Here is a 23,233-nt window from a genome sequence, read left to right on the forward strand (position 1 = left end):
CTCTTCCATCTCGACACGACTCATGCAGTAAGGGACAATTGAGATAGACTGGATGTCTGACTGAAGATTTATGGTGAATTCAACTTCTCTATCCACATGCAGTCCAGGTAGTTTATCAGGAAACATATTTGAAAAGTCTCGGACTACCGAAGTCTCTCGAATAAAATTTTTTTTCTTAAGTTTGCTTAGTTAGAGAAAACAATCGAGTTAAACCGCTTGGTAATAGAAAAATTACCATGAGGAAATAATGTTTCAAGAATTTTATTAATTTATAAATGACTCTTCATTAGAAGGGTTGAATACAAGTTTCTTGTAAAAACAATCTACGGTGGCATAATACACCGTTAGCCAGTTCATTCCTAGGATTACATCAAAGTTTCCCGCGTCAATCTCTATTAGGTCAACACTCAATTTTCTATATGCTATATCTATGATACAGGCTCTGTCTATAACCTCCCCCTAGTAATGTCCTATTTTCAAGAGTAGACACAAACAATACAGAATCAATTTCTTCAGATAATACATTCAAGTTTGGTGTAAAAGCATGTGAGATAAATGAATGTGAGGCATCAGTATCAATCAAAACATGTGCAAGATGATTACAGATAATGTACATACCCTATATCATGTCTGGATTGGCTTCTACATCTTTCTGAGTAAGGTTGTAAACTCTGCCCTATATGGGAGATCTGGTCTAGTTCTGATTCTTCGAGCACTCTCTCGCGTAATGTTGGGCACTCCCACATATACGGCAAGTATTATTAAGGTGATAGCAGGGTTGGTCCCCATGATCCTTGCCACAATGCTGACAAATCCTAACACGTCCTATTGCCTAAATCTGAGGAAGAGCTTGAGTCACTGGCCTAGGTCTCTTGTTCTACTAAATAGGTGCCGTGGGTGCTGGTCTGCAATGTGAAACCAAGGGCCTGAGGTTCCCTACTGCTGAAAAAAAAATGCAAAGGTTACTCTCCATTAACTGCACCTTGGCCAGAACGGCCGAGTAAGTACTAAGCTCGAACACATATAGCTGCTGTCTAATCTCAAGACGGAGGCCCCACTCGAACTTCATTACCTTTATACCCTCATCCATCATGCTTTTAGGGAAATACTGATCCAACTTTAGGAACTTTTTGACGTACTTTGACACAATCATATCACCTTGGACCAAGTGTGCAAACTCCATTTTCTTCAGATGTTGAAGATATTCTGAAAGATACTCTGCATTGAAGGCCATCAGGAACTGTTCCCAATTGACTAGAACGGGCAGGGTGGCTTGTTTGAGTTGCCACCAGTGACCTGCCTCTCCCACCAGCATGTAGATGACAAGTATAACTCTCTGTTCGGGAACCACTTCAAGAGTCATGAAGGTCTTCTCTATCTCAGCTAACTAGTACTCAGCCTCTTCAAAGGAGGATGCCTATGCAAAAATAGATGAGTTTAGTCTTTTGTACCTCTCAATGTAACCTAGGTCCATCATTGGTGGAATTGAGTTATATGGAAGAGGGACTGGATTGCACTGGGGAAGGACCAAATGGCTTTGTGATAGTACTGGATGATACGGTGGAGGCACCAGATTGTACTGTGGTAGTGTTGAGTGATGCAGTTGGGACACTGAACTGTACTGTGGTATGCCAGGTGATACGGTTGGGGCACCAAACTATACTGTAGTGGTGCCGGATGGTATTGTGGAGGAGCAGGGTCATACCATGATGGCTCAGGATTCTTTCTGCTGCAGAGGTTGCTCAAAATGTGGCAGTGAAGGAGGGTCAGGTAGCTCATTCCTTTTCTCCCGGGCCTACTAGGCAGCGATGAGCCTCTCCAACATTTTAAATAGTTGGTCAACATCCTCTCGAAACGAACCCTCCCGAACTACTCGGTTTAATGGGGGTCTTCCTTTCCTCATCTATCTTCACTTATATTTCACAATGAATGGTTGAGTGATAATTTTTTTTTTTTTGCCTTAGGTCTTTGTATAAGGAATGGTTCCGAGGAACGTGACTCTGATATCAACAGTAAAAGCACAGAACTTAAAAAAAAAATAAAATCATGAATTAAATACAGAAACAAAACAATAGAGTTTAAGGTTTACATCCCTTACACAATTATTTAGAATGCCCAATAGGGTTACAAGAATGTCCATTCTAAATGAACAAATGAAAATCAAATGAATAAACAAAATGCAATGTATTGAGCATTCTAGAACGACCTTCACTAGCTTTTGAAGGGAGTTCAGATAGTGAACTATTCACAACTCTCTTGTTAATCGGGATCTGGGTCTTGGTCCTCTTGATCTGAAATAGTTAATGAAATGGTGAGTTACACTACCCCAGAGAGAATATCACACTACTCACCGATACAGAAACTGAAGATTGGTAAAAATCATAAAAATAACAAATGAAGCTATTGATTTAAGTAAATTCATTCATCATAAGAAAAATCATTTATTGCATATATTTACCATTGCGAGATTTTTAAAATTGATATTTAGAGATAATAATTCAAACAACATTTTAACATCATATTTAAGTGAGCAAAAATGATAACTTTTCTTTTTTATTTGTCTACTGCTATCCTTGGGTACCCATATAAATATCCTATTACGCGTGAACCCATATTCAACATTGTCAACAAACCGACCGTCCCCATACCCCCTTCGGTATGAGTGCCAAAAATATCATCTTTCAATACCTTGTCCGGTATGAGGGTGATTCGGGCCGTCTCCATACCCTGTCTGGTATGAGTGTAAAAAATATCATTCATCGATATCCCATCTGGTATGAAGCAACGTTCACGATAAGGTTCCCTATATAACTGGTCCGTCCACTATCTCTCAGGATATCCAGTAAGGCTACAGTTTATTAATTCACATGACCAAACAATTTTCTGTTTGCATATTAATTACTAATTTCACAAATCAACTGTAAATCACGCAAGACAAGCAATATATATATATATATATATATCAAGAAAACACAATTGAATCATCTAACCATTCCACTATATCATCATGTATTTAAAGCTATAAATTTAATAATCAGTTAAACAGGACAACAAATAAATAATTAACCGATTTTCGGCTCCATTGGTAACTTGTAATTATTCTCAAAGTTTTTCAAATTACACAAAATTTCATATTACCGATTATTAAGCTTCAATTCCATAACAGGGAATAAGGTAAGAGATTTTTACCTGAATCGGTATTCAAAATACTAAACTTTCTACTGCGCCTACTAGCGGTCATTGGGTTTCTTGAATTTTTCTGCGGAGATTAAAACACGCTTCACGTATCTAAAAATACCCCCCAAAATCCAAAATCGGTGTTAAAATCTTTTTCTGTCAATTTTAAAATTTTGGCACGGTGGCTCCACCACTTGCGACAGCAGTTTGCCTCGGTCTGGTCGGTTTTACCTGATTTTATACTCATCCTTACGAGAAAACACGTTAGAGGGTATCAATTGATCGAAAAAAGTTAAAAAATGAAAACCTACCAGTGGCAGAATTATTCGGTGCAACGGCTCTGCCGGCTCGCTTTCGCAGCTGGGTATTTTTCTTCGGTCAACCTATAAAAAATAGAACGGTGAACATAATGGTAGAAAAATTACACAAAACAGAAAATGGAAAGAGGCTCATCGGGGGAGGTTTCGGGTTTGGCCTGCGGTGGCTCCGCCGGGCTTTGCTCACGGTTTTCGGCTCACCCATTGTTCCTTTTGCTCCAATTTGGCCATGGGGGTGCTCAAAATCAAATTCCAAATGGATAGGAGAATTTTTATCTTTTTTGGCGATCGGAGGTGGCTCCTGCGCAGCGGGGGGCGGCGGTTGACTCCCTTCTCCGACAACTGGTTCTTCTTATCCGACGGGAAGCTAGCGACTAGGGTTTGGGTTCGGTGTGATGCAATATATTTATATCCGTCTCGCATTGATTTAAGTCGTTCATTGTGTTTGATATCAACCGTTCGATCGCGTTTAAAGAAAAAATGAATCTACACTGTTCATCGCGTTTAATCGTGACCGTTCGATCACGCCTGATGAGGGAACAGATCCGGACCGTCCACGCACGTGGGAACGCTTCCGGACCGTCCGATCACGGGGCGCGCGGATCGCCAGTGTGGCCTCCTGCGTGGCACCGAGTCAGCGTGCCTTATTCTGCGACGCGCTCCGGTTCGTCGGGGCTGCTGACTGGTCGGTCTTACGTGGTAAAATTTTTTTTAATTATATTTTAATCCTTAGTTTCTAATTTTTTTTTAAAAAAAATATCATATGAATCCAAATTTTCACCCTTTTTTTTTCAAAATTATTTTCAATTTTATCCTTAACCTATTTTTCTCTCCCTAATTTCACATTAAATAAAAATTTATTAATTTTAAAATTATAATTTTTAATATTTTTAAATTTTAAAATTAATTTCGTGTCAAATTTCGGACTCAGTTATTACATCATATAATTAATTTTTAAAATTATAACCCTTGTTCAATACAAAAATCTTGTATACACAATTAATTTACATTCTTTTTGCATTAAATGGAAAGTTAATCACAATTTTTTACACAGAAAATTACTAATATTTATAATTAATTATCAAATGTTTTACATAATTAGTTAATTGAAATTATCATATTTGAAAAATAAATTTTAAGAAAATAAATTTAATTGTAGCTCTGTTTCAATTGCTTGATTAAATCAACCGGATGAGATCAGGAGACGTGTTTGGAAGAAATCAAAGTCTTCAATTTATATAAAATTTATGAGTTGTGTTATGTTATTAACAAATTAATTTTTGTATTATTTTCATAAACTTAGCTATTAATTATATTGTATAATTTAAAACATACTCTAAAAAATTCTGATGATTATTTTTTTATTTACTTCATAATAAATATTATTAATATTTAAACGTATATTCACATATCACTCAAAATATTAGACATGTTAAAATCCATTTAATTTTAATTTGATTCTCATTCCTCTAATAAAATCAATGCAACATATGATATTTAAATGATTCAAACAAATATCTAAGCCATAGATTTCTAAAAATATGCATGAAAATACACATGTGTGTTTATATATTATATATATCACATTATCTAAAAAACTAAGACTTAAATTTCATATATCTAATTCCATTATTCAACGTGTTGAGAATTGTGGGATTAATCATATTAATTTTTAACTAATAAAACCATAAGAAATGTTAAAACCGACATGAGTTTATTAATTAATTATTTATTTATTTTTGTTTGAAACTTATTTTTATATAAAATTATAAGCCAAATAAAAAATGTTTGTAACGATAACATATTTGTATTTACTTCCCATTTCCTTACAAATTCTATTCTTGTGTTGGTTAAAATTTATTATATATAATTTATTCATGTACTTACAATTAAATATTTTATTTATAATAATATAATTTATTTTTTTTTGTAAAAAAAATAATTTTATAGTGCATTTATATATTCATAATTAAGTATTATACACATATTAATTATAATAAAATATAATATTTTTAAAAATAATGATAATTTGACTCAAGTTGTTGGTATTTAATTGAAGGAATGTGATTGGCTGAGAAGGTCTGAACATGCTTTGCAGTTTTGGGAAGGTGCAACCAGCAATGTTTTAGGGCCCAGTGCTTGTCAGAAGAGCAAAGCCCAAAATTTGCATCAATTTATATACCAAACTGTTTCTTCTTTTAAGGAAATAAAATATTTATTTCACACCAACAAATCTTTTTATTTTATTTTATTTTAAATAATTACCAACTCTGTTACTCCACACATTTTTACCAAATTATAGATTAAAATATATATATATATATATATATATAAAAAGTTGTGAATTCAATTTATATTTATTAATTGTTTTGTGAAGAATTATAGAGTGATGATACCGATGGGTATATTTTGAAGTGTGTATAGGATTATATATTATAATCTATCTTTTTTATTTTAGCTACTTAGCAAAATTATTATAATCTTATATATATATATATAGATTATTAACAAAATTATTTTAATTAAAATTAAATTATAAATAAAATATAATAAGTGTATATAAAAATTATTTAATATGAAATTTACTGATATATATTCAAGAAAATTCTGTTGAATATTCAAGTACATTGGAATGAGACAATATTTTAGAAATCATCTAAATTATATTTATAGAATCTTCTAACTTAAATTTTTTTTAACATCTTCTTGTATTTTTAGGGTAGTGGACTTTATTTAAAATATAGTCTTAATTCAACATAAACTTATCCAAATATCAATTTTTACAATGAATTTATATATATGTATATATATATTTTTTTATAATTAAAATAAGTGTAGATTTGGTAAATGTATTACAGCGTCGGAGAGCATAATAAATTTAAGTTGGGTTTAGAATTCAATTTCATTGGAGTAATTGGGCCTCTTTGGTTTCCAGATTAATGGGTCACCCCCCAACATAAAGTCCAAGGCCTTTTAGTTGAAACCACTTTGCTTTATGCTTGACACAGTATTTTAAAAACTAAAAAATTTATATTTTTATAACAAGTTATTTGTAACATAATTATTTTCACTTCATAATTTATTAAATAAAATTATTTTAAAATTTCAATTTAAACACACATATAAATTGTTATAAAAATTAAAACTTAAAAATTAAAAATTAAAAAATTGAGACAATGAAAACGGTTTAGATTTGAACCGGAGTAGGGGCTACAGTCCGCAGTTGAGGTGCTTCCCTGCTTCCCCCTCCCCCCTCGAAGAACCTCAACAAACCCCAGCGCCACTCCCGCCGTTGGCCGTTCGGGCTTCCCGTCTCCATTCCGCAGCACTATGACAGACCGCGATAGGTACCGGGACCGTGACCGAGAAAGGGAACGCGACCGAGACCGAGAGAGGGAGAGACGACGAGACAAAGACGAGCGCGACTGGGACCGGGAGCGAGAGCGAGAACGAGATCGAGACAGAGAAAGAGACCGGGACAGAGACAGGGAGAGGACCCGAAGCAAGAGATCCCGCACTCCTGACCACCACCGGTCCCGCTACACACGCTCCCGCACGCGCTCTCCCGACCGCTACCGCTCACGCTCTCGCTCTCCCGACCGCGACAGAGACCGCTCTTATCGTCATCACCGGTACCGGACTCCGTCTCCGGAGCCACCGCGCAAGCGGCATCGACACGAGTCCGCTGAGGACGAGAAGGATAAGGACCGGAAGAAGGCGGTTTCTGATTTCGTGGACGAGATTGCGAAAGAGCAGCAGCAAAAGAAGGAGAATAACGCCAGCAATGGTAATGGTGTTGGGGGGGAGGAGGAGTTGATGGATGAGGATGAAATTGAGATGATGAAGAAAATGGGGATCCCCGTTGGGTTCGATTCTACCAAAGGGAAGCCCGTTCCGGGTGCCGACGTTAGTGGGGTTAGGGCAGTGACGAAGCGCCAACCAAGACAGTATATGAACCGCAGGGGAGGCTTTAACCGCCCGCTGCCTGCTGAGCGTAATCGGTAGAAGAGGTTAGTAAATTTTTATCCTTGAAAATTTATGCTTGTTCTATTCCGGGTTTACGTGATTAGTAGCTTAATCACTCTCTTAATTGTAATTGAGTTGAAGTTTGGCACTTTGAACTTGATTGAATCATTTTACTAGTCTCTGAAATCTGGGTTGTTGTTATGGTTATCCAGAAAACAAGCTATTCGATTATCTCCTAATGATATTTAGAACGGGAATCATTTATTCGGTCCTTATTTCTTTTGGAATCACTTTCTGACATTCTGAGTTTTGTCCCAGCATGTGATACTATTAGTTTGAATATCTTCTTAAAAAATGTAGTCTATCCCAAGTTTTGCTTTTCTATACAGGTTGGTCATGTTGCTAGTTTTGAGGGAGGTGGTTTCTTTGTGTGTTTTGACGGATTGCAATGTAGTGCCGAGACAGTGATCTGTCTGATCATAACTGAATTGCAGAATGACTTCAAGGTGCATTCATCTTAGTGATGTTTATTTTTGGTAAGTTACAAGATTAGAAGTTGACATGATAGTGGAATGTGGTAACTTGGGTTTTTTTGGATAGGAAACTTCACAATAAACTCAGTTTGTTCAAAGATATGTATGATACGATGCTGGCTGAGTTCAAAGTGTAATTTTGCTTTGTCTAGATTAGAATTACTTTATCTGAAATGCAACATAATTTTGTTCTTAGTTCTGATGAAAAGGAGCCAAACTGTTGACCTGAGTATATTGCAGGGAATAACAATTTCCTAAGAATATGTACTCTTATTTTTTGTCTTCAAGCAGAAGAAGTTAGTTGGTTGATTAAATTTGTTGCATTATTTGCCTCATAGTTCTCAGTTTTTTTTTTTTTTCAAAACCTTTTATACTTCCTTAAGTTTAGCTATTCTTTGGTTATATGTAGAAAACCTTTTATACTTTCTTAAGTTTAGCTATTCTTTGGTTATATGTAGAATTCAAGAATTGCAAATGCAATAAATTATTTACTCCATTATATTCGTGTAGAAAATCCTTGAGCACTGAGTTTATGAAATAAAAAGAGGTACAATTTTCTAGAGTAATTATTAGAAAGTTATTTATCAACAGACAGTAATATCGTGATATGGGTTTTAACCTTTATAGCTGGTGCTTAATGCTCTCCAAAAGAAAAGAAGGGGGAGGGGGGTTGGAGAATAAGAATGCTGAGGCATGTGGATTTGGAGGTTGTGCTATTCAGTGTTCTAATGGTGATTTAAAAACTAAATTAAGGACATTTTGAGCATAAACAGTATTCAGAACAATATGGAGAAAGAGTTTTGGTTTCAAATTCATGCTGGTGGCGGTTAGGAAGAGCTACAGTCATAAGGTCAAACAGTCATAAATAGCAGTGAATTTTGGCTTTCATTCTGATTCTTGTACCCTTATCTTTGCAGCATAGATTGAAAGAAGGCACAAAAAAGTGCTTGTATTCCTTCATCTTGTTCCAAAATTTTAGCTCCAATCAGTAGTTTTTATGCATTATTGGTTCTTTTTAAGGGTTTTGAGGGTTTCTTTTGAGGATTTGACATTTGTGTTGTGTGAAAGAAATTGACAATGCGAAGGTTTTTCCATTATGAATCATGCATTCTCAACAAGTTGAATAAAAGCTTTTCCGTTCCTACATACAACTTTCTTTAGACAGAATGTTCTTCACTCGATGAAGTCACGTTCTTACTTTGTTAATACTTGTACCTGAACATATTTTCTTTCTTTCTTTACTCTGGATCATGAGAAACTCTGGACCTTGTTTTTTCTTCTATGGTTTGGAGTCAGATTTTGGTTTACAATTAGAACGACTGGAAATATTTGGTTCCCTGATATATGTCTTCATGTTTGACATAGAATTATGTGTTTTGAATCGAAACCATGGGTGGTGGTTAAAGAGAATGCCGAATACCCAGAGCAAATTGGCTTCATTTATGCAATTGTTCCAATTCTTACTCTATTAATCATACCAAATAAGTCTTAATGAGGATGTGAAACCCAGAGTTTTTTTCAATCAGGGTGTCGAATTTATAGAATCATGTGAAGTTTTTCCCTTCTTTAATGGTAAGGGCATAATTGGACAGTTTGTGTTCTGAAACTATATTATTCCTGGCGGATTTTAAGAAAGCACGATTATATCCTTATGGGATCTTTAAGATTTTTATTCAGGAGTCTTATGACATGGTTAAAATAGGAACATATATTTTTGCCAATTACAGTAACTTTTAGGGTGTTGTGGGATCCATTTTTATGTACGATTCAAGTGCTTGAACAGTGAAACCAATATGAGTACCTCAACTTAGGCGCAGCACATCTTATGATGTTTTTAAAGAGATACATATTTTTCGTGTACATAGGTATATTGCCTTCAAGCAGTGAAGGCATCTTCTGATGTTTCCAAACAGATGCATGTTATTGTGTATTAATTATTTTTTTTTTTGAGAAGCAAGAAAACAATATATACTGTATTGGTTATTGTATAGCTATGTATTCTAACAGCAATTGCAATCTCTGTTTTAACTTCACAGTTTACCCTATGCATTATGCCAAACATGCAAACTGATGATGCCCGTTAAGCGATCTTGAATAATCTGTCAGGCTGCTGCTTCCTAGTGTGGTGGGGATGCTGGGACCTCAAGCTTAAGTGCGAAACTATCATGAAGGCAATCTATGTGCTGATATCTCGGTTCTCATCTGTACGTTGTGATTCTTCTCCTGGTTGTATCTTGAGTACCTCAAGCAGAAACATATTTGTGTTGAATAGAGAAAATCTCTGTCATATCATATTGTACCGACTTAATCTTGACACAATTTTAATATGTAGGAGAAAACTTGGATTGATTTAGTATCTTTCTTCTGGTTTTCCACTTTCCCGTATGTGCAAATTGTCATTAAAATTTTTTACCTTTTGGTATTATTCTGAGCATGGATTCCTTTAAGGAACTCTTGGAAGATATGATGTGATGATTAATGATTACAGTTAAGGATTTATTTGTTGCAATTATCGAACTAAATTATTATTATCCCTGGAATTTAGAATTGGTGGAATTTATGATGTTTTTAGATTTCAGATTGCATAGAAAATGCTTTACAGAGGAATATTAATTTCTAAATATAATTAAGGGGGGGTTCTTTTATGATGCCTTAAAAGACATCATGGTGTATAATGATATATTTTTTTTTTTAATTTTCCCAATACAAACCAGAATCTTTTCTCCTTGAATATACATATATATATATATATGTATATGTGTATATATGGGTAGGGATTGTTTAGGTATATTGGAGGTTGAAGAACTTTTTTTGTCCTCCCTATCTTGTCTCGACATTTTTATATCAAGGGATTTCCAAGCAATTAACTCATAAATAGAAAAGAGACAAAAATATATATATATATATAATGGATCTTACAATTATATTATGATTATTTATGTGTGTGTGTATATATATATATATATATATATATATATATATAGGAAAAGTATGTCTATGCAAGTAGGTCTAAAAGAATTCTAAGATCATTACATAGATGAAAGCAATAAAAAAGTTGAAGGTGATGTCTTATAATTCTAAAATTTTACCTTTTCAGGTTCTAGTTTTTTTTATAAAGATTTTGCAAACTATGTTTTTGTAATTCAATATCTTGTGAATTTGCTTTAATTGTTTTAAAATATTATTTACACATATTTATACTTATAAACAAGAATATGCAAACTTCTTGGTTAAATAATTAATGTTTTTTTTTATAAAAAAAAAAAAAAAAAAAAAAAAACTTGAGAAATAATTTTAAAAAACTGTAATAATAAAAATACATATATTTTATTAAACACAATAAAAACAGTGGCTTTGCCAAAAAACCATTTGCTCTTAAACCAAAAACAATGTGCTGCTAATCACATGCCAAACACAAACCAAATATTATTATTATTATTTTGACAAATTTTATTTTAATTAAAAAACCCCAAAACTATTGGCGCCACTGGTTTACACCACCCACAATAAAAGCCAAACCAAGTTACTCGCCTTCAGCTGCTCCGATCGCCGGCGACGGCGGGTTTTTGGATAATAAAAGCCATGCACTGACACTGACGGCGGTTGTCGAAAGCCAGACACCTAATATAAGCATTCGGGCAAGCCTTTTTGCATTCATGGATTTCGTTCAGGACTTGACCAGAATCGTTGCATCCAAACATCGGCAGTTTCCACAGCGTCCAGTATCTCCCGTCGTAGTATCCGGGAATCCGGCTGTTCTCTCTGTGGACATTTCCTGCCTGAACTAAACAGACCAAATCAAAAACTTTTCTGAAATCATAAGAATATTAACGGGTCAAATTTTGAACCCCCAAACAGATCAAACTACATTAAGATTACCTCATTGAATTCAAGGCATGGAATCCAACCCTTTTCTATCATGTAGTCGATCTCCTTAGCGATTGACTCGTCGGACAGAGGAGGAAGGTAGGAGAAGGTCTCGAACTTCTTGTTGTTAATCGGTTTCCATGTCTGTCAGATCAATATATAAACATGTATGTATGTATCACGATCAGTACTGCATGTAATCACAGGGAATAAAAAGAGATGAGATTTTGATTTTTTAAATCACATAACCTTCATGCAGTAAGTTCTCGAGCCATTAGACACAGTTTTCCTACTCCACGAAATGGAGTCTTTAACCGGAAACAGAGTCTGCCTTACGGGTTGAAACCTGACGTAGCTCGATCCAGAAACTGGAGCAGTAAACACAGTACTCGCAGACATCTTAGAAAGCGAGAGAAAGCAAACAGGGAGCTATTGGTTTTAGTAAGCTGTGAGGTTAAAATAGGTGTGAAGGTCTTGAAAATGGCGAAGTGGTTTAGAGAAAAAGACAAAAGGAGATGGTGGGATGATTATGTATGGTTTGTTGAAGATGGGAAGAAGAAGAAGAAGATGAAGAACGGAGTTATGAAGAAGGTGGGGACAAGATGGTGGAGAGGTTTTTAAAACTATGAAGCTTTGGTTTCATCACCATGGGTGATCAATAGAACACGTGGCTTGCCAGACTCATTTTAAGGAGGTTCTGCAATGCAACCAGGATGAAAAACATCACCTTCTATAACCGTTTCAATTCAGTCCATGACGATGACTAATCTCCATACTTTTCCTGTGTCATTTTATCTTGTACATGAATATATATATACATATATATATATATAGATGGTCAGATGTATTTTTATCTTTGTTTAATATGGATTGAGTTCAGCCAATTGGAAAACTAGGTTGATTTGGTAAAAATATCAAGTAATAAACTGTACGGTAGAACCGAATGAATGCCTTTCTTACATCATAAGAATGGCAATACAGATACTGCAAAAGTATAAATGATTACATCATCGTAAAAATTGAAAAAGCTACTGTAAATTTTAATGGTGATGATGACAGTGAAAGTTTGGAGCAAGTCTAAAGAATTATGCTACACAAACCCTATCCAGGCTTGCAGGTAAAAACTATTCCCTTCTAACAATGCATTGCATCCAGTATCCATTGTCAATGCCAGAGCTTCATACAGAATCCAGGAGGAACAAAGGACAATCTCTTACTCGATATGCATTCCGAAAATGTATCTACGAGCTGCTCTGCAAGGGATGCTGGATCTTCTATGAATGTGTCGACAAAGACCTTCACGACCCTAACCTCCTGTGGTGTTGCTCTAAGGCTGTACCATGTAAGGAATTTCTGCCGGAAGTTCTTCTCAATATGTCCTTCACATTCTAACCATCTTATGACCTTAACGTAATGCTCGAAATCCCCATCTGAAAGATCAGTTGCTGTGCATTCCTTGTCTTGCCTTTCCCCACTTCTCTTCTTCGATGTGCTGCCATCCTGAGGTTCATCACCTTTTATAATCCCATTTTGCATATCCTTGTTGTTAGATTTCAATCTTCCATTCCTGCCCTGGATGTCCTTTAGGGTATCCATCTTACAGGGAGTAATCGGCAAGCCCGCATCTGAGCTACCCATATATGGCACACATTCTAAACCAGTCTGAGCTGGGGTATCAGACCCGTTATCGTTGCTCATCTCCTCAGCCAGTTGACCTTCTGCAGAGTGCTTCTTCTCCTGCATTAGAACATCTGGACTGGGCATACAGACAGCCATCGGGATGGCATGTTCTTCGTCCAACACAGAAGCTGCATCGGCTGCAGTTCCTCCCTCACCACATATACTACAGTTGTTAACATCTTTAGCTAAATTTGCTGAAACTGTTTTGTCAGTTTCCTTGCAGACAGAAAGATAATTGTCTGCCCGGTCATCATTTTGGTCGCTATATGGAATAATGCTGTTAGACTCATCTTCAACAGAAGACGGATTTGAAAGACTGCTGCAGTTTGTTGCAGGGCTTTGACTTCTTTCCGGAACGACTTTACCCTCACTGGTTCCTGTTGAGCACTGAACTTCACTCGTATTGAGTTCTTTCATGCCATTGAAGGAAATCACTTTAAAATGATACTCTGTACCCGGAGTTAGACCAGTGACAACAAATCTTCTATTTGGTACAGAGAGGGTACAAGTTGATTTTATCGGATAGTCCTTCTCACGAGCCTCGCGATGCCACAAGGTGTAGCCAACAACACTTCCAGGTGACAGCTCCTCAGAGCCCAAAATCACAGTGAGGGATGTCGCTTGAACATCTTCAAATCTAACTTTGGTTGGAGAAATTGAACTTGAATCTGCAGATGTCAGGAAACCTTTAGCTGCCCAACAGAATGATAATACTTGACATCAACAATTAAAAAACAATCTCCTGCAGATTTACTTATATATTCAAGTTTAATTGGCTACTCGTGAACAAAATAATAGATTAGAACCAATTCAATTTCAATTAACCATAGAACAAAGACTGAACTTTATGATCCTCCGATTAGGAAAAGATTACTCCCCATTGTCCTCAATCCACGTCATCATCTTTTTTCTGGGATTATAATAGACAGTAAACTATGGAAGAAAAAAAGCACTAGGCCATAAAATTTACCTTCTATAACAGGACTGTATGATGACTCTAAGAAAGTATCAGAAAGCATTTTGTCCAGTGACTCCACAGCAAAAGAACAGAGCTTCTGAACTTCGGGTCCCGAAGAAAGCCTGTTCACGATACCCCTACCCATCTTTACTGGTAAGCCAGTTAATGTACCCACTTCATCTTCAAGCTTCTTCACAGCCTCATCCACAATCTCAGAAAGGTTTTGGAACTTCACAGTACCATTGAGAAGCTTTTGGCCCAGAGAGACACGGTAACATAGTATATCCACCCGCCTGGTATCCTTTGCCACCATTAGTTGTTTCCTCCAGCAACTGAATGCATTCAACAAACAGATCCCACAAAGTTTATATTATCATCTACTTAAATCAACAGAGGAATCAAGGAAAATATATTGCTCACAGGATGACCAGTAAATTATGCGAAGTTCCAAATGATGCATTTCTTCACAATAATCAAGAACAACCAGAAACTTCAAACAATAAATTTGTATGCATGACAATTGAGAATTACAAGCACAACAGATAACCAGAAGGCAATAGGGAAATGCAGGAAAATTCTGCAACAACTTCATTACAGCTACCATTGCAGACTGCATGAACTCACGGTCAAAGATCTTCACCATGTCATGAGGGAGTCAGGAAGGTCATTGACCAAAAAAGCAAAATAATAGAAATGGGAGAATAAAAAATTTTTGCCCATTCCCATCGTAGATCCTCTGCTTTTTGAAAATCCAAACAATAGTCTTCTTAAATACACTCTAAATATCACTCATCGATTACTCCTCTGAATGTATAACTAAGCATCACCAAGTCAGAGCCATTAAGTGTATTTTCACCACCAAAATATTCAGGCATGATTTAAGTGCATTTATCACCATCAAAATAGTTGGGTATGATTAAGTGTATCATGACTGTGAAAATTATTTAGAAACATTTAATCATCTGAAATACATATTCTTTCACCTTGCCCTCATTTGTCATCCTTACTGTGTAATCTCATTACCCAAATAACAGACATGACTTTTTATGTCCACTGACTTATTAGCTTCAAAAGCCTTACATAGCATCGAGTTTATGCTAGTTATCAGTTTGACCCAAAGAACCAATATCCAAGCAGATTGAAGTTCACTCAAACATCTCCAAATACATTGACCTACAACTTCATGGAAGCAACAAGTTTCAAGCAGCTTTCAATCATAATGCTAATATATATTATATATAATTGTAATAACAGAAAAACCAGATTATGAGACATAGAAGTACAATTATGGAATTCAGGAGAAATTACCCAAGTAAATCATTCACTTTCCCGCAGAATACACAGAAGAAGCTCCCATCGAGGACTGCATGTTGTTTCTCTTTTCCAATACCAGAATTGTCATGTTTTAAAGCACACTCGAGATGGCATGACATGCCACACGAATCACCGTGGAATGGAGGCTCTGAATTACAAATTAACCAAAGGCTGGGATCCTTGTTGTCATCATACTGCCTACAGATGCAGCATGAACACCTCTTGCAAAATGCATCTTCTTGTCGTAACGTAGCCCTACAAGCTGAGTTTTTGCAGTAAACAGTGTTATTAAAATCATTCCCAACATTGCTGACTGAAGCATCATTGCTTGCAGGAGGAAATCGGGAAGGTTGATCAGTTTTCCTCTGCCTCTTAGAATTTTTTTGACCAACTGCAGGGGAACCTTGTTGCTCAACCACTGTCATTGCTTCATATTCTCCCAAATTTTTTTCAGATACTATTTTTAAAAGGTTTTCAATGATTTTTAATTTTGTCAAGCCAGTATACTTCCTTTCTTTGCCCATTTCCGCACACAGTATCTGCAAAATTTCCTGACGGCTCCATGACTGTAGCATTTCACAGGCTCCATGCGATCGTTTTGATAATTCATAGACAAGTTCTCTTTTTTCATCCATACTCAACTTACTGCATTTTATAGGATCAAGTACAAGACCTACAAACAAGAAAAAATAACAGGCAATAATAGAAAGGCTCACAAGAAGAATTTGAAGCATAAAGCGCAATACTCTCCAGAAATTTGAAAACTTCGAAAAATGAATGTTCTAATGGAAAAAAAGCTCTAGAATCACTTCCAACCAAGATCCGTCTTGCAACCTTTTATAAATCCAAATTATAAAAAAGTAATGTACATATCTTTTCAATCAGGAAGGATGATTCTTCAGAGTTCAAATCCATATTCTTTAAAAGCCAATGGTGAAGCCATAAAGAAAATCAGATTCTTAACAGAAGAATTTTACCAACAAGCATTCCCCCAATTATCAAAGACCTTAGTCGTCGAATTAACAAATCTATATTGCCGTTGATTTTCTAGAACAATTTCATTTCTATGGATAATTATGTAAATCAGAGGTCAAACTCAGCAACCAACAGTGGTTGTATCTTATTTACCTTTTCCTATCACTCTCTGTTTGTAGCATGATGTCTGCTTCATCCTTTTCTTTGGATAAAAAAATCTTTTCATTTATGCAGATCAAAAAGAGAAAGAAAAACTCACCAAATGCTGCCATCTTTACAACCAACTACTTATGGAGCTCAGTCTAGATTATCTAATAATTTTCCTGATGATATAAACAAATTAAAAAATAATTCCATAACCCATGGTTGACTTGCATTAACAAAGACATTCCAACTACATCAAATAGAGCCAATCATTGATATAAGAAAAATACTGTTCATCATGTCTGCAACAATTATGGGATCTAGCAGATCATCGTTTGACCTTGAAATGCCAATGGCTCCATATTTCACACAGACTACCAAACGGGTCGATTGGGTAACCTACTCTGTCCTATAATTCAAAAGCCATCATACAACATAAGTTTGTGTCTTCCACAACAAACCCACCAGATGCAGGAATATAAAATCCAAAGAGAACACATAAGAGGCAGTAGATATAACCAGATCACCAAAGCATAAACACAACTGGAATCACCCACTTATCTCAGACCACATAAAGATGCAGAAGCAATGCATAAAGTTATTGTCAAATATATAACAATGTGTATTTCTATCAATACCTACAAAATAACTAAGAATTAGACTCAAAATCCAGAATCTGAAAAATGAAAAGAAAAGGAGAAAAGGGATGAAATTTGAACATCATACATATTAATTATTACAAATCCTTGAAATGAATCAACTTTGATGGCTTTAACAAATAGAAGAGAGAGAGAAAAACAGATACCCAGATGAACATTTGAGAATCTCTCAGACATCCAAGGTACATGAGATAAAAACCCAGAAAAAGTAAATATTAAAATTAACAAAAAAAAATGAGAAGAGGAAAAAAAAAAGAGAGAGAAAAAATCAGAATTACCCTGAAAAGATGAATCCATGGTGAGAGTGGTTGAGCGACGGAAATCCACTCAGCAGACCCACATTACCACCAAAAGCCGTCAAAGCCTGCAAAAGAGAGAAATACCCTCACCCACCTCCCAGAAACAAAAGAGGACAATAAGCAGATGACTAAAAATAAAAATAATATTACGAAGAAGAAGAAAAACAGAAACAAACCCGGAAAATAAAAAATGGAAACAAATAAAACAGAGAGAGATCATGATGTTAATGATGAGAGAGAGAGAGAGAGAGAGAAGGGGGGATCGAAAGGTAAGAGAATAACAAATACCAATAAAGGAAGCGTGAAATTCTGGCACAACAACAAAAGAATCCATGAAAGCTACAAAAATCTCTCTCTCTCTCTCTCTATCTCTCCCTCCCTCTCTCCCTCCCTCCCTCCCTCCTTTGGTCTATACACACTTGTTCCTCGTCTTCTTCTTCGCCGTCTACCTCCTGATCTCTAATATCTATCTCCTACACACGTAATATCAGTTGTTGCAGATGGGTCCTCTTCATGGGCTTCTCCTTTCAGGACCGAAGCAGTAGTAAAAGGAGATTCGAGGAGGACTTGTTCTATGCTCTCTTTTGGGGAGGAGAGAGAAAGGAGTGCTCATAAGAGAGAGAAACTGAGGGAGAAGAAAAGGAAAATATATATATATAAATAATGAATAATAATATATATATATATATATGACTGTGTGCAGAGGAGGAGAAAATAATAAATATAGTCTTAGTATTCGGGTCCCCTATTAAGATGAGGCGACACAGTTGGTGGGGCAGAAGCGGCTGCATGTCATCCTCTTTTTCACCTCTCGCTTCACGTTACCTCTCCCCATTTATCTTTCTTTTTTTCTCTATTTTTTATTTCCTATAATTAATTTTTTCCTAATTTTATGGTATTTATTCCTTCCAAAAATATGTTAAACATAATTAATTAGATTACAAAAATTAATCATTTTTAAATAAATACGATCTTCACCTGCCCAAAGTGTTTGATCTCTAACAATTTTTTACTGATAATATTTATAGCGTTCTTTTAATTTATGTTGTGCAAGACGATTTTTTTATTTTTTTTATTTATTAAGTATATTAATATTTTAATTTAAAATATAAAAAATTAGGCTACATACATTTTATTGGTATATAAAAAATATCATTATTTTATTATTTTTTAAGAAAACTAATAACTTATACTCTCTTTATATCACAAGTTACCCAAATATTAAAATTTTATTTTGATTTATATTATTATTATCCAACCCACATAAAAATATATATATTTTACTTTCTTACCCCTTTTTTATATTTGACTTTTTCTTTCTCTATTTCAAATATGGCTTAAAATAGTTGCATGGTCAACTACTAATTCTACGTTCGAGGTAAATGTTTAAATTTAAATTAATTTAGTTTTTTTTTTTTAAATAAACATGTGATTTAATTTCAAATTAGTTTGAATTCAAAGTAAATACTATTAAGTTTGGAACTGACTCGGACATGCCTTTTAATTTTCTTCTTCTTGTTTTTCCTTTTAATTTGGACTTGTTTGGAATGAGATATTAAAAACACAAAACTCTATTAATGTCAATGTTCAATTTTTCATATATTTGAGATTAAATTATTCAACCATTTAATCCCTAAATTAAATCAAATGTTGAAGTGAAAAACAAGTTGGTATATTCTATTAATTTTTTATTTCAAAAAAAAATTATATTAAATTTTTAATATATTATAATTATTTCAACTGAGATAATATAATTATTATTAAATATTATTTCATCAATGAATAATATTCTCGTTAAAGTTTAATTCAATTCGATTACTGTAAATTCATCAGTAAATTAAATTATTAATTATATTTAATTAAATATACCGTCAATTCATGACACACATAATATTAAACTCAGTTTTTTAAATAATATTTAAATTTATAATTTTATTTTTGTAATATTTTAATAAATAAAGTGTTTATATTTATTATAATTTGAGAATTAATCAAATTTTATTTACAAATATTATTTATTATAACATTTTTGCAAAGTCTGTGTAATTTTAGTATGAAAATTATGATATTTAAATTGGAAATTACAAATAATTACTCGAAACAAAATATTATTACGCATTGATTCCTTATTGTCCACTATGCAAAGACTAGTCAATGTAAGCTTTACCCAATCACAAACATGAGGAAGTTCGTATACACTAATTAATATAAAATGAATATTATTATTCGCTTGCAAAGGACCATACCCACTAGGGGAAAAACCACATAATATACTTGTATTAAAATTTTGACTTATAAAAAAGCTACGAATATAAACTAAAATAATTATATATGTTACTCCGTGTTGAAACAAAAAAAAAAAAAAAGGAAACCCACCATTTTTCTAGTTGCATTCTATTTAAACCATAAACAATATAGTCTTGTATCTTATTCTTACACATGATAATTGAAAATAATATATTAAATTTATTCAATTTGTATAGTAATTTATTAAACTATTTATTATTGGAATATGATATTTGAGGTATATGCTAAGAGTTTGAATTTTATGTTAAAAAATTAATTTCAGTACAAATTTAATAAATTTATATTTGATCCATATGTTCAAAAATTTGTCTCCAATGATATATATCAAAATAATTATACATTAATGTTATGTTTTTTAATAAATGATCCTAAGGGTGCCCGTCTTATATTGGTCGTGGCATTAAATAAATTATTATTGAAATGCTAGATATAGTAACAAAATTATAGCGTATTAATACTTATAAATAACTAAAAATATAATTAAAAACTAATATTTAACATAATATATATATATATATATGTGTGTGTGTGTGTTTTATGATAAATATAAATGTGTTCATATATATTTTTAGAGGAATTATTCAAGACCCATTATAATTAATAAATATATTAAATTAGTATACGATAATTTTAATAGAAATTATATTTTTTGAATACAAATTAAATTAATGTTTTATACAAAAATAATAATTAATTTTATTTTTTGTTTAGTAGCAAAAATATGTTAAAGATAATATTTTACCCCTTAAAATTTTTTGGAGTTAATAATTTTTTTTTTTTAAAATACGAAACGTTAATTTAAAACATAATAAATATTTAAAGAATGTAAATACGGAAGAGAGGTAGTAGGAGGAAAGAGAAGAGGGTAATGGTAATTTATGAGGAATATGATTGTACCACCATACATCTATTGAGAATGGGACCATCCATTTTCAGCACATATGGGAAAGGCTATGCTATCCTCGGAGACTGCATCATATTATATATATATATATATATATGCCAACTGATCGTATAAATTATATAGATAAAATTAAAATGGATAATATTTATCTTATATAGTATGTATATATATTATAATTAACATTAAAGTATTATTTTTATTTTATTTAAAAAACACCGTTTGTCTTTTTTGGTATTCCCTTAATATTGATAGTATGTATATATTACTTATACAATATTATATATTTATTTTTGACGCTATGTATATACCTATTGCACTTATATTGGAGAGGTGCCAAACAAAAAAAAAAAAATAATATATATATATTTTTTGAAAAATAAACAATCCTGCTTATTCCAGAAACGTTACAAACCCGGCAAAATAAATTAAAATAAAAACTCTTTTAAATCGTAGTTAAACTTATGATTATTTTTTATTTATTTTCTATATAAGTTAAAAAATTTGAGTTGAATTATATATTTATATACATATTTTTTGAAAATATTTTTATAAAAAGTTATAATTTTGAGTTGAAATATATTTTTTAGATGCATATTTATTATATTATCATGAATAGATATTAAAAATAATTAAGAAAATATCCGGGCGTTACTGAAACCACCGCCAAACTTGACGCAAAAAAAGGCAGCTCCAACCTCTTTATACCAGCTGTAACTTGAAAAACTCATCCTTAAAAAACCACAACCACAGTTCGAGTAGATGCCAAGGCAGATCAGTCACACACACACACATATATATATATATGTCGCGATCGGTTAATTTGTATTATATTTTAAAAAATTATTTATTTATGATATAAAGTAATTTAATTTTTTATTAATTTATATTTCACATAATTCAAATATTTTGTTTGGATATAAATGTGAGACAAATACAAATAAAAGGACATGATTAAGTCCCCCAAATCCGACGGCTACCATCTGTAACGAGTGGAATGAGCAATACAAATTTGTACTCTTTCCGAAGGAACTCCAACCACAAATCTCTCCTGCCCACGTGTACCTCACGCGTATTACGTCTTTCTCCAATTTTTTATTTTTTATTTTTTTGTGTTATACATATATAATGCAGCTTCTTTGTCGAGTTACGTAGAACACTAAGAAAATAAATGATTTTAAAATTCAATTTTGAATATAAATATATCTTTGTTAAAATATATTACAGGGTTCTTATATTCATTCGTGTAAGTTGACATATATACATATAAAGCGTATGACACATACTTTTGTGATAATAGGTTATGGATCTGTAAATAAAATGCTGTAGTATTGATGTGTATGGTTTAAATTTAATTGTATCAAATGAAATATTAATTTTGATCAACAAAAAACTGAATCGAACATATACTGAACATAAAATATTTAATATAATTTTTCGATAACTCAATTAATAAGGTCCATAATTTCTTAATCCATTTAATTAATTTATTAAACAAAACCTAGTTATTATGGTGGAATGTTATTTTCTTCAAATTGTTATAAAACATATTTTATTTACTGTAATATTAATACACTGTATTACTTATTAAATTATGCTGAATTAAGTATTATATATATTATTATTATTATCAACCCATAATATAAATAATAAATAATAAATAATAAATTTTATACTTTAAGTGTGATTTAAATTTATAAATTTTAATTTTAACCAAATTAAGTATGGTATTCGTATTAATAAATTATTATTTGATTTTGATATCTTAACCCACCAATATCTTTTAGTTGAGGTTGACAATATATGAATTTATTTTTCTTATTATTATTTTGCAAAGTGAGAAAGTACTATAAGATGCGGCCGCTTATACAATTATATGTGTACCCAATTAAATTGGAGGTGGGCCCAGTGCCAAATCGCAGATTCAAAAAGGTACGTGGGGGTGACAAGTTGATGGAAGAAAATATATATAAAGAAAGAGTAAAAATGTAAAATCACAAGAAATGACTGACAAATAACACCCAAAAGACAAAAAGTGAGATGGGTATATATATATATATATATATATAAGCAGTGAACTGTTGATTAGTTTTGTTACATTCATCATTATGTACAAAATTATAATGCTTCCCATGC

The 23,233-nt window shown here is 33.1% G+C and overlaps 4 protein-coding genes across 10 annotated transcripts; 1 reads left to right on the forward strand and 3 right to left on the reverse strand.

Moving 5' to 3' along the window:
• Nucleotides 1-880: 880 nt before the first annotated feature.
• On the reverse strand, nt 881-1,363 carry LOC148253102 (uncharacterized). Its single transcript, XM_088208536.1, has one exon. It carries the CDS (start codon nt 1,361-1,363, stop codon nt 881-883), a length of 483 nt encoding a protein of 160 aa, XP_088064662.1.
• A 5,300-nt stretch (nt 1,364-6,663) lies between these two features.
• LOC110821033 (U4/U6.U5 small nuclear ribonucleoprotein) lies at nt 6,664-10,349 on the forward strand. 3 transcript variants are annotated; one of them, XR_015813679.1, is made up of 3 exons: nt 6,664-7,504; nt 7,850-7,996; nt 10,030-10,349. XR_015813679.1 is itself a non-coding variant. In XM_088208471.1 (2 exons), exon 1 carries the CDS (start codon nt 6,825-6,827, stop codon nt 7,497-7,499), a length of 675 nt encoding a protein of 224 aa, XP_088064597.1. In that variant the 5' UTR covers nt 6,664-6,824; the 3' UTR covers nt 7,500-7,504; nt 10,030-10,349. The 3 variants fall into 3 exon arrangements, 1 of the variants encoding a protein (XP_088064597.1); XR_015813680.1 differs by having other exon boundaries at nt 7,850-7,966; XM_088208471.1 differs by lacking the exon at nt 7,850-7,996.
• A 952-nt stretch (nt 10,350-11,301) lies between these two features.
• On the reverse strand, nt 11,302-12,632 carry LOC110814144 (ribulose bisphosphate carboxylase small subunit, chloroplastic-like). Of its 2 annotated transcripts, none has more exons than XM_022041514.2 (3): nt 12,110-12,625; nt 11,873-12,004; nt 11,302-11,772 (listed from the first exon to the last, which is right to left on the reverse strand). In XM_022041514.2, exons 1-3 carry the CDS (start codon nt 12,257-12,259, stop codon nt 11,527-11,529), a joined length of 528 nt encoding a protein of 175 aa, XP_021897206.1. In that variant the 5' UTR covers nt 12,260-12,625; the 3' UTR covers nt 11,302-11,526. The 2 variants fall into 2 exon arrangements, with proteins under 2 accessions (XP_021897206.1, XP_088064599.1); XM_088208473.1 differs by having other exon boundaries at nt 11,522-11,777; nt 12,110-12,632.
• A 112-nt stretch (nt 12,633-12,744) lies between these two features.
• LOC110814136 (VIN3-like protein 2) lies at nt 12,745-18,534 on the reverse strand. Of its 4 annotated transcripts, none has more exons than XM_088208468.1 (5): nt 18,178-18,534; nt 17,869-17,954; nt 15,807-16,485; nt 14,511-14,830; nt 12,745-14,232 (listed from the first exon to the last, which is right to left on the reverse strand). In XM_088208468.1, the coding sequence occupies exons 2-5, from the start codon at nt 17,885-17,887 to the stop codon at nt 13,025-13,027; spliced, it is 2,226 nt and encodes a 741-aa protein (XP_088064594.1). In that variant the 5' UTR covers nt 17,888-17,954; nt 18,178-18,534; the 3' UTR covers nt 12,745-13,024. The 4 variants fall into 4 exon arrangements, with proteins under 4 accessions (XP_088064594.1, XP_088064595.1, XP_021897195.2 ...); XM_088208469.1 differs by having other exon boundaries at nt 12,745-14,208; nt 17,869-17,983; nt 18,178-18,533; XM_022041503.2 differs by having other exon boundaries at nt 17,869-17,983; nt 18,178-18,533.
• Nucleotides 18,535-23,233: the final 4,699 nt, after the last annotated feature.

Source organism: Carica papaya, chromosome 7 (assembly GCF_054855325.1).
Source record: "Carica papaya isolate Zhongbai chromosome 7, ASM5485532v1, whole genome shotgun sequence".
NCBI classification, from domain to species: domain Eukaryota; kingdom Viridiplantae; phylum Streptophyta; class Magnoliopsida; order Brassicales; family Caricaceae; genus Carica; species Carica papaya.